This window comes from Mercenaria mercenaria, chromosome 15, assembly GCF_021730395.1.
Source record: "Mercenaria mercenaria strain notata chromosome 15, MADL_Memer_1, whole genome shotgun sequence".
NCBI lineage: Eukaryota > Metazoa > Mollusca > Bivalvia > Venerida > Veneridae > Mercenaria > Mercenaria mercenaria.
The window spans coordinates 20,073,555-20,086,926 of NC_069375.1; the positions used below are offsets into that span (position 1 = coordinate 20,073,555).

The 13,372-nt window shown below is 35.0% G+C and overlaps 1 protein-coding gene across 2 annotated transcripts in view; it reads right to left on the bottom strand.

The window, feature by feature from the left end:
* The window catches only part of LOC123560426 (uncharacterized), a 28,787-nt gene extending 15,795 nt beyond the window's left edge, over positions 1-12,992 (bottom strand). For both annotated transcript variants that reach the window (XM_045352622.2, XM_053524723.1), the window contains exons 1-6: positions 12,916-12,992; positions 9,169-9,343; positions 7,997-8,083; positions 6,178-6,282; positions 2,286-3,179; positions 183-272 (exon numbers count right to left, since the gene is read on the bottom strand). In XM_045352622.2, the coding sequence (XP_045208557.2) occupies positions 183-272; positions 2,286-3,179; positions 6,178-6,282; positions 7,997-8,083; positions 9,169-9,278 (1,286 nt within the window). In that variant the 5' untranslated portion in view covers positions 9,279-9,343; positions 12,916-12,992. The remainder of the gene's footprint in view (positions 1-182; positions 273-2,285; positions 3,180-6,177; positions 6,283-7,996; positions 8,084-9,168; positions 9,344-12,915) is intronic.
* Between the last annotated feature and the right edge of the window lie 380 nt (positions 12,993-13,372).

A 13,372-nucleotide genomic window follows, 5' to 3' on the forward strand; every position in this document is an offset into this window, starting at 1 on the left:
TCTTGTTTAACTACTATTCCTTCTTCCAGCTAGTTAGAACAATGTTCTCATCAACAGCAGAATTTTTTTTAATTACAAGTTAGATAATTTTTATCTTTTACAAGTTGGATGTAGACTCTATGAAGAAGAAAACACAAGCTCTTTTGATTATAAAAAACCTTGTAATTATAAAGTAACCTTACCCTTCTAGAACTATTTTCTCTTCCCCACTTTCCCGCCATGATCCACCAAGCATTGCTGCAAAATATGATGACCGGGCTGCTAAAACACACCTAAAATACACATATATATACAAGAAACAGTTCAAGGAACAAGGAAAGTCTGTTTCTTTAAATTTCATAAATTGTAAATCTATGAGTATTTTGGCCAGTCACGTACATCAATATGTTTATAGCAAACAGACAAAATTAAGTAGCCAACCATGACCTTGACATAGAACGTGCATGTGGCAATGTTGATATGGTGGTCTTTTGTGCAAAGTTATTTCAAAACCCCAACATGTAGCTTCTTATTAAGACATAAATCTTTAGAAAGTGCTGTCTAATGACAGCAAGCTTGACTATTCGAAGCCCATCAACTTAACACTAACTTACATAGTTACATAAGCTTTATCAAAGTTTTTTTGAGCTGAAAAGGGACACAACTTTGTAAATTTTATGTTAAAGATATAATTAATTATGGAACTTGGCTCATAATGGTCATTTAATGATGCATTCTATATTAGGTTATTGACTAGAAACCAAAAAAGAACTGGTAGCTAAATGTACTTTTTAGGAGTCCAGATCTATACTATTTCCAGTCTACAGGTCACTGTGACCTTTAACTTTCACCCACTGACCAAAAACAAACTAATAAAATCCTTCAAATATGTCATGGAGTCATCATGTAAAATTTGCAAGCTGTGGCTTGTAGACCCTTCGACTTAAAAGTCCAGAAACAGAAAATATTAATGAACTGACAGACAACATCACTACATATTAGGCATACAATTCTATCAGAAAATAGTCAAGTTTAAGGAAATTTTGGAGATACAAAAAAAATCTTAAATACAGGAACTTTTTACATCACTTGTGCTTATACAAAAGAGCTTTCAGTACAAAGCTGGGGCCACTAGCATCCTCTAGTAGGGGTGGGTATTGCCACGAAAATTGGTATTGCGATATATTGCAATATTGTATGTGGATATTGCAATATACTACGATATATTGTACCAGTTATTTTATGAACAAAAACATGACGAATCATACTGTTTTTTTTTCAAATTTATTCAATTAAAAATGAGTAAAATGACTAGTATCAACAACACGAGTGTTTGCTCGACCTTCGCAATAAATGAAAATACCAGTAAACAAAAAATGCCGATTACCAGATATTCAAAAGCGAAAGTAGACTGCGTCAAAATGTTATTTAGTTTATTGTGCGGCACTACATTCAATTTACGGATACAATCATATAACACAGGTTGCTCAAATCACCGATTATAAACGAGGAAAGTGGTATAACTGTTGTATGAATAATAAATTCTAGTTGATAGAAAAATTACTAAAGAGTCGCTGACAAATACGAAATTATATTTATCTAAATTTTCTTATTGGTTTTATTATGTGGAATTGGGTCCGTAAAATAGCTGTAAACCAGTCTGCTACCTGCACCGGAAATGAAAGGAGAAAAAAGAAAACAAAGTTGAATCGTGCTGGCAAGAAAAGGATTTCTTTTTGTGAATCTTCTTGGTTTACGTTAGTGTTACTTAATGTTATAAAATAACCGGTATTCGAAAATCATATCGCAATATCGTATCATCGGAAAAAACATCGCAATAACCGGTCTACCGCGGTATATCACCCACCCCTATCCTCTAGCATCACTAAAATAATCAGACACCCTAACAAAAACACATTTTGTCCATATGATCATTACTTGAATAGTAAAATATCTGCACCCATGGCATCAAGTAATTTTTTGTACATAAAGCTCTCCTGGCCTTGAGTCCATATTCACAAATGTTTAAAAGTCTGAAACTAAGACTTTAGAAGGTTATATTTTCATATTGCTTGATCAATGCTAAATTAGCATCTACAGTAATGAAAAACATTGCATGAATGTGAAACCTGTGGCTACACCCAGGGAATCAAAATTTGATCAGTACATTATGGTAAAATGAATATCTACAGTTTCACTCTTCAGTTTCAGACGTTAAACAGTGATGTGGGTCCTGGACATATATCTCTTATTAAGTTTTTCTATAAAAACATAGTTTTCAGTTTTCTTAATGACCTCTTAATTACCTGTGAGCAGGAAATATCTCTCCTTGGACCTCTATGGTACAGTCAGTAAGATCATGCTCCAGCAACATTCTCAGTAAATCCTCACCCAACTCACTACATGGCTCAACCAACTGACTAATTGATGGCTTCTTCAATAACTTTATTCCATAAACTCTTTCCAATAAACGTTGTATAGTTTCACTACTCTTTCTTGTTGTGCAAAATGTACTATTTCCATTTTGATCCATTTGTTTTTCTACAGAATGCTTTAATTTGTTGGAAGTAATAGAACAACCTTCCAGTTTTTGACCTTCATCAGTGTCTGCATCAATACTGTTTTGAAATTTAGCATCACTGTCACATTTTATCACAGATTCACTATCTTTGGCACCCTCAAACCTTTTGGCAATGTTGTCTACATTAACATTTGCAACTATGTTTTGAGCTTCTATAATCACTTGTTCAACAATTCTTTCCGCTAGTATATAAACATCCCCCTCAACATTTCCTTTTCTGGACTTACCACATCCACATAAGTTTCTTACAGATTCATTCCCTCCTGTTAAGTCATTATCCACAGAACTATCTTGCTTTGACCCGTTGTCATTCTTATCACATGTGGCCTTATCACAGCTAGACAAGTATTCAACATCACTACTGATACAACTACATATATCTCTATTTAGACAACCAACTTCGTTTTTGACAAGATCTAGACTAGTATTTGTAATGTTCTCAGAGATTACATGTAAATCATCTCCTGTTACAGTTTCATGTCCACTGTTAATCACACGAGTATCTGATTCATTAGTGTTCTCTGTACCGACATGTTCTAGTTCACTGTTGGCTTCTGGATGGAAATACTTGTCTAATTTCTCAACAGTTGCTGATACATCATCATCTCTGTACAGTGACCTATATGCAGAAGTAAAACCTTGTATAAATGTGAGTTTAAAAAGAGATGCACAACACAAAAAGGAATGCTCAGACATCTGCTAATTAACTTTTATTTTACCAGTTTAATTAGTTAGGAAATAAACACTGAAATAGCACCATAGTTGGCACCAACAAATGTGATAACTTTACTAGCTGCATTACCGGTAAAACAAGCACTTTAGGCCACTCCAAATTGACCTGCACTTTTTCTGAACTACCTCATCAAAAATCTCATCTTGCAGAAAAAAAATCACCCACTTGCATGTACAGAAAAAAAGTGGGATGTTTTTATTGTCACAGTGTTATTATTATTATACCAGATATATATAGCGCTCTTTTCATGATAAACACGTTCAAAGGTGAAAACGCAGCCACACTGGGCGCGAAATTCATCCTCTACAAGTACAGACACAAAACGATCTGACCAGAGGAACAGAGTGAGATAAAACCCCCAGAACAGACAGAGAACTTTTTAGATACAGACTCGTCCGGCTAACTTAGCCCAGCTCTTTGCAAATAGACAGTCTGGTTCTTTAACGTGCCTGGTGTATAGCACCGATACACGAGAAGCAGTCTTTCCTGGGAAGAACCAGTACAGGCCTCTAAGTTAGGTGGGAGACACTCAAAAGCATCTAAGAAATTTCAAGTACCTGGACCGGGATTCGAACCCCGGACCTCTGGATTGACAGTCAAGCATGTTACCACTAGACCACTGGACCACCCAGGAACAGCAAAAATCAAAAACTGAGTTTAACCTTTACCCTGCTGAATTTCTGAAAAGGACTGGTCTATAATTCAATTTTGGCAATATCATTTATCGTTTGAATGACAGCTCACTGAAAAATTATAGACTGAATAGCAAACAATGCAGACCATGATCAGCCTGCATATACTTAGTCTGCACTTGCCGCAAAGGCAGAATCACTTGCCAACCAGGAGACTAAAGGTTAAACACTCCTTTAACAGTTAAAAGTATGGCAATCTGCTCAAGTTGGGACTATTTCTAACATCTCAAAAGTAAACTGTATCAGATATTGAAGCAGTGCACTAAGACTTGAATATTCAGAATAGTATTATCCAAATTTATACTCCTTTCACATTTGTTTAGAACACATTGATCAGTAGAACCTGTGGTTAGATATTACCATAATTTTACAGAAATGATCACCTAATAAGTATAAACTAGAGCTATCACTAAAGGTGATGAATGTACCCCCCCCCCCACCCCGCATGCACTGACACAGTACATTGCAATTTGACGCACCCAAGATTGCATAATTATGTGCACTGTATATATATAGACTGTATATATACAGTATAGTAACAAAAAACAAAGTCCCATAACTATGCAGACTATTTATCTAAAAGAACATGCACCATGCACAACTAGGGTTGGTACTGATCACTTGTGTGAAGTTTCATTAAATTGCATGCAAGGGTTTGGTAGATTAGGCACGCACAAGATTGCATATGCAGACTGTATGTACATAGTATGTTAACAAGAAACAAAGTCCCATAACTCTGCAATTTTTGTCGCTGAAAGAACCTAACATGCCCCGTGCACAACTACTGTTGGTACTGATCACTTGTGTGAAGTTTCATTAAATTGTGTCAAGGGGATGAGGAGAGATGGTGCGCACAAGATTGTGTCTATGTATATAGTATAGTAACAAAAAAACAAAGTCCCATAACTATACAGATTTTTTTTCTGAAAGAACGGAACATGCCCCATGCACAACTACTGTTGTTACTGATCACTTGTGTGAAGTTTCATTAAACTGTGTCAAGGAGATGAGGAGAGATGGTGAGCACAAGATTGTGTCTATGTATATAGTATAGTAACAAAAAAAAACAAAGTCCCATAACTCTGCAAAAAATTTTTCTAAAAGAACCTAACATGCCCCATGCACAACTACTGCTGGTACTGATCACTTTGTGAAGTTTCATTAAATTGTGTCAAGGGGATGAGGAGAGATGGTGCACACAAGATTGTGTCTATGTATATAGTATAGTAACAAAAAAAAAAGAAAGTCCCATAACTCTGCAATTTTTTTTTCTAAAAGAACCTAACATGCCCCATGCACAACTACTGTTGGTACTGATCACTTGTGTGAAGTTTCATTAAATTCTGTCAAGGGGATAAGGAGAGATGGTGCGCACAAGATTGCGTCTACGGACAGACGGACAGACAGACAGACAGACAGACAACCTGAAACCAGTATACCCCCCCTTACAACTTTGTTGTCAGAGGGTACAACAAATTTTTTTTCTAAAAGAACCTAACTTGCCCCATGCACAACTACTGTTGGTACTGATCACTTGTGTGAAGTTTCATTAAATTCTGTCAAGGGGATAAGGAGAGATGGTGCGCACAAGATTGCGTCTACGGACAGACAGACAGACAGACAGACAGACAGACAACCTGAAACCAGTATACCCCCCCTTACAACTTTGTTGTCGGGGGGTACAAATATATTACCATAATTTTACAGAAATGATCACCTAATAAGTATAAAATATATTACCATAATTTTACAGAAATGATCACTTAATAAGTATAAAATACATTCAATCTGCAAAAAATTAACAACATTGAAGAATGTCAAGACCCTTTAGAGATGTTGACTTTGAATCAATTGCCCATGACCCACTGATTCTAGAAAAAAATTCAAATGGCTGATTTTTCAAAAGGAAATAAGAAGTAACAGAGACACAAGTTGTGTGCAAGTTTGGTCAAATCAAATGAAAAATAAACAAGCTATCACGAACACAAACTAAATGTGGACGAACGGGAGAATGACAAAAGATGATGCTATTAGATTCATCTCAGGCTTGCTCAAGTGAGCACTTGTCAAAATCACTCTAAATATTGGCTCTGTTTTCTCACAGTCTGAGGGTAAAAAAAAGCCTGGTAGCCAGAAATATAGCAAGCAATACTGCAACAACTGGCTAAAAGCATAAAAATTTAGCAACATACCGGAGACAATTTTCAATATCTGTGGAATGTGAGTTGGTAACAATGGAAACTCCACTTGTGTCATTTCTTTCTATTGATACTATATAGTTGTACAAATCTTCATTCCTGCAAAGAAACAATGTCTTTTAGACTTAAAAATACAGGTAGTCTCTGGTTTAATGGGAACAGTTGCTGCGGCCAAGTACATATCTGTGGGGCAGCATTCCCCAACAAAATTAAATTTTCAACCTAACATACTTATATCATGCTAATGGTTAGGGGAGTAGCTAAACTACTGCTGTGCAAAGTACACAAGAAATGCGTCGACAATACATTGACTTATAGAGTGAATAATGTTATTAATAGAACTAAAATAAAACTAATTTCTATGACTGTGAAATTGTCTGTAAGTACTGCAATGTCAAATATTTTTGTAAGGCTAAACAAATCACTACTTTTAAAATTTAGAATAAGTAAGCTAGTTAAAATATTCTCGATATATGGGAATTTTTTTTAACCTTTTAGTTTAACTAGTCTTTGACCAAACGACCTCAAAAACAACAGAATCATCTACACACTACAGGCAGCCTATGAAGAATGACAGCCAGCTTTCTTCAAGCTTTCTCCAGTAACTGATCAGAAAACTCGAAAGTGTACTGTGACTTTAACTATTGAGGAACTGACCCTAAAACAATGAAATGAGTCATCTCCTGACCACAGGCAATCATTCTATCAGATTAAAAGATAGAAATGCCCAAAAGTGCTTCATATACCAGTCAGAAATTGTTTCACACTCACTGTGAACTGATCTTTGACCTATTCTCCCTCAAAACATTACAAGTCATATGTTGACAACAGGCAATGATTCTAGGAAGTTTGTGATTGAAGCCACAGGCATTTTGTTACTGTTAAGCTGAAAATGTTTTCCTTCTCTTCGTCAATGTGACATTGAACTTTGACCTACTGACACCTGAAACATCTAATGACCTGAAAAAACCATCCTACGAAGTCTGATGACAGTTTGCCATTGCGGTCTTTAATTCTTGACTGGAAACCACTGTGACCCCTGTCCTTTGACCTTCTGATCCTAGAACAATAAGGGTCATCTACAGACCACAGACAATCTATGAAATTTCCCAAAGTATACTTTACTCAATGAGCAGATACCATTTTCAGTCTTGAGTTCATTATGGCTTTGACCTTTGACCTAATGACCACAACAGAAATAGGTGTCACTTACTGACCAAAGGTAACCATCCTATTAAGTTCGACAACTGTAGTCCAAAATGTATAGACTTACTAAGCATACACCATTTACAGTCTTAAGGTCATTGTGACCCTAACCTTGACATACAGTCCCCCTTGTACTAGAACCAGCATTATATCTTACATCTTAAATTTCAGTTAGATACTATTAGGACAAAATGCAGAATGAAGTTTGAGTGAAATACTTCAAGGATGAAACCTGCATATTGTCCCATAGAAAGTCAGAGTGCCAAACTAAGTTCTACCTGAATGCTAAATACTAGTAAAGGTCATAGAAACTTTTCCTCCTTGAAGTTTAACGAGATAGCATAATACACCCAAACGTTACCATGTCATATAATAGGACATACATGTAACCTTGGGAATTATCAAGCCTGTGAAGTTTCAACCAATTCTCACAGGTGATTACTGACATACAAACCTATATACTAAAGTTAAACAAATCCCAATTCTCCTTAAAATATTGCACATTTTTCCTCATAAGAGGGCCTTTAAACTATTCTCTCAAACTAAAAACCGTGCCCTTAACAAAACCTGTCAGAAAAGGGGGTCACAAAATCTTTGAAATGCATACCTTGCTTTCAATATGCATCTGTGGAGGAAAAATGTTCTGTTACAGAGGTCAACACTGAGGTCAGCAAGCAGCTCATCTGTATACAGTCTGCAAACATGAACATGGAAGCTTTATATAAATAGGAATTCCTTACGATACTGATTTTGCTACATAAAGTTTGTCTCATCATTAGAAATGTCACGTTATTGTTGCTGCTCTTCTTCCAATTCTGAGATGTCACATTTTTTTTCACATACAGATATGTATGACCCTGAATCACTCATGGTTCCGTAGCCTCATCAGATATCACTCTCTCCCCCTACATTAAGTTCGCCTGATACAAAAAAAACCAATGAACAAGATTAAATTATAAAAAACAAAAACAAAAAAAAACTAATCCTACGGAATTTAAATACGTTTTATTGAAATATGTTTTACTGAAATACGTTTTACACCACCACACATCCTACCCAGACTGAGGTCAACCTCTCCCATATTAAACAACAACAATTTAGAATTTTGATACCATGGAGGCTGCAAAAAAACCTAGAGGTCCAGGTCATATATGACAACAACCACACACACCATTGAAACTGTAGTTTCACTGACAGATTTATGTTTGTCCATGGCATACAATGATTCCAGTCAAAACAGGATCACATAAAAGACAATAGTTCATCCTGAAAATGCATCTGAGGCGTTCTCTAGCCTTCTGTTTTTCAAAATTTTCTTGGGGGAACCCCCCCCCCATGTGCCCTTTCACCCAGTAGCACCCTGCCCTTTTCAAATCCTGGCTGGAACACTGCAGTCATATATCCATCACTTAGTTCAATTTGGGCCTTAAAGATAGGGCCTGAATGAATCTCTTTGAAGTTATCAATACTTAATGACCTAATTTCTGCTCTTCTTAACATTAACATGAGACTGTGCATAATGTAGACAATTGTATGTGTTATAGATAGATTGATATGCCTTCAGATAAATAGAAAGGCATGAAATTTAATAGGTTTATATTACACACTTTCTTCAATTCCAATGAACTGACCATGTCAATTGCCATTCATAAACTTCTGAAATAAAGCCCTGAAACAGCATGCTCCCCGCACTTGTATGGTATGAGATATAATTATTTTATGTGCGTTTTCAAACTTCCTTTTACAAGTCAAAAATAGTCAAAAAGTTTTTTTATATACCTTTCAATGTCTTCTTTAAGTTTACTGGCCTGGAAACTTGCTAACTTCTTCGCTGCCGCTAAGCACTTCTGGTCAAATGCTGTACTTGTTTTCTCTTTAGGGCGTGCCATTTTCTCATAAAGTAAACTGCATTGATAGATTCTTTTCTTCTTTTATACTCGTCAAACAATTAAACCTACAATAATTTAAATATTGGTTATCAACTTTATTACAAGGGAGTTCAATCAAGAACTATAGTAAACCCTGAACTGTTTCTGATGCAGATATGGGTTTGTCAAGGACACAAGGATAAAATTGACTTGGTGGCATTAAAATTGTCAAAGACTTATGACCTTAATTTACTAAAAACAAATATTCTTTTTTCCATTTTGAAAAGAATCCATTCCAAAACAAGAGCTGTCACAGGAGACAGCGCGCTCGACTATTTCGATGCTGGATAGTGAAACTGGGTACATCTGAGGAAACTAGAGCTGTCACTGGAGTGTTTAATGACTCCAATTGTGGATGAAGATATTGCACAATAGCCTGAGTCTATGTCAAAAATTTCAACTTAAAGTAATAAGAGAGGTAAAGATAAAATGTATAAAAACACTATAATTATAAGTATATCCTAAGCAAAAAGGGGCATAATTCATTAAATATTGGTGCCAGAGTTATGCAGCTTGTGTCATACAGTGTGGGTGATGATGCTGAACAACTATTTTAAGTTTGAATCAAATCCATTCAGTAATAACAGAGACAGAGTGAAAGTGCATCAAAACTTTAACCTAAAATTCTAAGTAAAAAGGGGGAATAATTAATAAAAAATTGGTGCCAGAGTTATGCACCTTGCATCATATGGTGTGGGTGATGGTGTTGAACAACTATTTTACGTTTGAATCAAATCCATTCAGTAATAACAGAGACAGAGTGAAAGTGCATCAAAACTTTAACCTAAAATTCTAAGTAAAAAGGGGAAATAATTCATGAAAAATTGGTCCAGAGTTATGCACCTTGTGTCATATGATAAGGGTAATGATGTTGAACAATTGTTTTAGTTTGAATCAGATCCATTCAGTAATAACAGAGATAGAGTGAAAGTGCATAAAACTTTAACCTAAAATTCTAAGTAAAAAGTAGAAAAATTCATGAAAAATTGTGCCAGAGTTATGCATCTTGTGTCATATGATGTGGGTGATGATGATGAACAACTATTTTAAGTTTGAATCAAATCAATTCAGTAATAACAGAGGTAGAGTGAAAGTGCACCAAAACTTTAACCTGAAATTCTAAGTAAAAAAGGGGGTATAATTCATGAAAAAAGTGGTGCCAGAGTTATGCACCTTGTGTCATATGATGTGGGTGATGATGTTGAACAACTATTTTAAGTTTGAATCAAATCCATTCAGAATTAACAGAGATAGAGTGAAAGTGCACCAAAACTTTAACCTGAAATTCTAAGTAAAAAGGGGGAATAATTCATGAAAAAATGGTGCCAGAGTTATGCACCTTGTGTCATATGATGTGGGTGATGATGTTGAACAACTATTTTAAGTTTGAATCAAATCCATTCAGTAATAACAGAGATAGAGCGAAAGTGCATCAAAACTTTAACCTGAAAATCTAAGTGAAAAGGGGGGATAATTCATGAAATATTGGTGCCAGAGTTATGGCCCTTATGTCAGATGATGTGGATGATGATGAGGAATAAGTATTATAAGTTTGAATCAAATCCATCAAGTAATTACAGAGGTAAGTTGAAAAAAGAGAAAGTGCACCAAAACTTTAACCAAGGTGGGGACGCGGAAAGAAGCCGACGCCGGGGCGAGTAGGATAGCTCTCCTTATACTTCGTATAGTCGTGCTAAAAAATGGCACAAGCGCTAACAGCGCTTTGATAGTTAGAAACCCAATAAATAAAGGATTTGACTAGGTTAACAATATCATCAATATCCTGGCGCTGTAATTGTTGTGACGTTAGCGAATGGCTTCGGCGACTGATGAAAATCTCAAAAAATGTCTGATTTCTCTCGTAGAGTGAATCAGATTTGAACACTGTCGAGTGTGGTTGGTAGGTGTATTTTAGCGCTATGACTAGATACTGGAAAGAGCCCTTTCTGCCAAAAGGAGTTAACATGATCGGAAAGGGCCTGCCATATGTTTATTACTGGAATTTATTTAATTATTTCTTTTTATCTGTTGTTTATTATAGGGAACACAAGACATGTCCTTTCCGATCAAATAAGGCCCTTTCCAATTAGCGCTTTTATGCACTAATAGGTTTTTTGTCTTTAATTCATTTAAAATCTATAATATATACAGCCCTTTTTTTGTAAATTTGGGGAAGGGTACCAGGTCCCTTTTGGAGGGGAAATTTACGTCGCGAAATCATTGTTTGGAGGAATATATTTGCTGAAAAGTTAAAATCAGGACTGAAAATCAAAACTAATTTCATTTTTTTTTGCATGGGAAATTTTTGGCCAAGGTGGGGAAAAAAGTATACTTTTTAGACTGGGGAATGGGGCCGAATTTCGGCCCTAAAATCAGCATAAAAAAAGGCCTGATATATATTTCTTAATCTCTTCTCTTTCTTATGCCAAAATGAAATATGAAGAAATAATTTTATAATTTCTAATAATAAACATGTGACATGCCCTTTCCAATCACGTTAAGCCCTTTCCGATCAGCGTGGTTTATGTACTGAAGCGTATAATGTCAATAATTCATTTAAAAATATTTTTTTTTTTTTTCGTAAGTTCTTTTCTTTTTGATTTGATAAATAAATATGAAGAAACAAATAAGTAATTTCCAATAATAAACATATAGCAGGCCCTTTTCGATCATGTTAAGCCCTTTTCCGATCAGCGTGCTTTAGGTACTTGTGCGTATTTTGCCTTTAATTCATTTAAAAATACAAAATTGTCTGTTTTTTTTTCGTAAGATCTTTTCTTTTTGATTTGATAAATGAAATATGAAGAAATAAATAAATAATTTCCAATAATAAACATATTGCAGGCCCTTTCCGATCAGCGCGCTTTATGTACTGGTGTGTATTTTGCCTATAATTCATTCAAAAATCGAAAATTGATATATTTTTTTTCGTGTGTTCTTTTCTTTTTGATTTGATAAATGAAATATGAAGAAGTAAATAAACAATTTCCAATAATATACATATAGCAGGCCCTTTCTGATCATGTTAAGCCCTTTCAGATCAGCGCACTTTATGTCATGACCCGTATTTTGTCCATAATTCATTTAAAAATCGAATACTGATAATTTCTTTATCTTAAATTATTTTCTTTTTTTTTTTGTTAAATGAAATGTGAAGAAATAATAAAATAATTTCCAATAATAAACATATAGCAGGCCCTTTCCGATCAGAACGGTTTATGCCATGACTCATATTTTGTCTATAATTCATTTAAAAATAACAAATTGATAACTTTTGGCAGGCCATTTCCGATCAAATGCCATGGAAAGGGCCCTTTCTGGTATCTAGTTATGCCCGTATTTAGTATATATAATTGTTTTAAATTCACCAGCGCCTACACATAATCTTCATTACTATGAGGGAGTGTAGTAATACTACTACTAGTATCAAGTAGATCACACTTGTACGCATACCACATTTCAACCGGAAATACTATCCGAAATGGGGTGGACTACAAACATTACACAAATGTTTGAAGGAGTTTCAGTACATAATATCAAATATGTATTTGTAAAGTAGAGAAGGATTTATGCAAAAAAAGCGCAGAACAGACTATACCTATGGACGAACAACCTTGTGACAGCAAATATTCTGCCACCCAAATATGTTGCCAATCCGGTGCATCATTAGAACTCTTTTGACTAATTATCATAAATTTTAGGTGTAAGATAACTAAATAGGAAACATGTTTCTCATTACTAACTAGTTTAAATTGTTCTTTCTAGTAGCTGACATCATCTCGAAATGATAAATAATATGAAATTAGGCGCTGCCTATCTGATGGGAAAACCTAGTCATACAGAATCTTATTTCTGCATTTATTTTTCTTTTTGATATTTTCAGTTTTGACAGTTTTGTTCTTCAGTCTTTTGTAACATTTTTTGTTATGTAAATTATGAACAAAGGCAAATGTTTGTAAATGTTTGGAATAAATGAACAAGATCAAATCATTTCTTCAAATGTTTCAATACTAGACTAACGTCGGAAAAATCGTTGGGTGCACAGAATCTAGTCC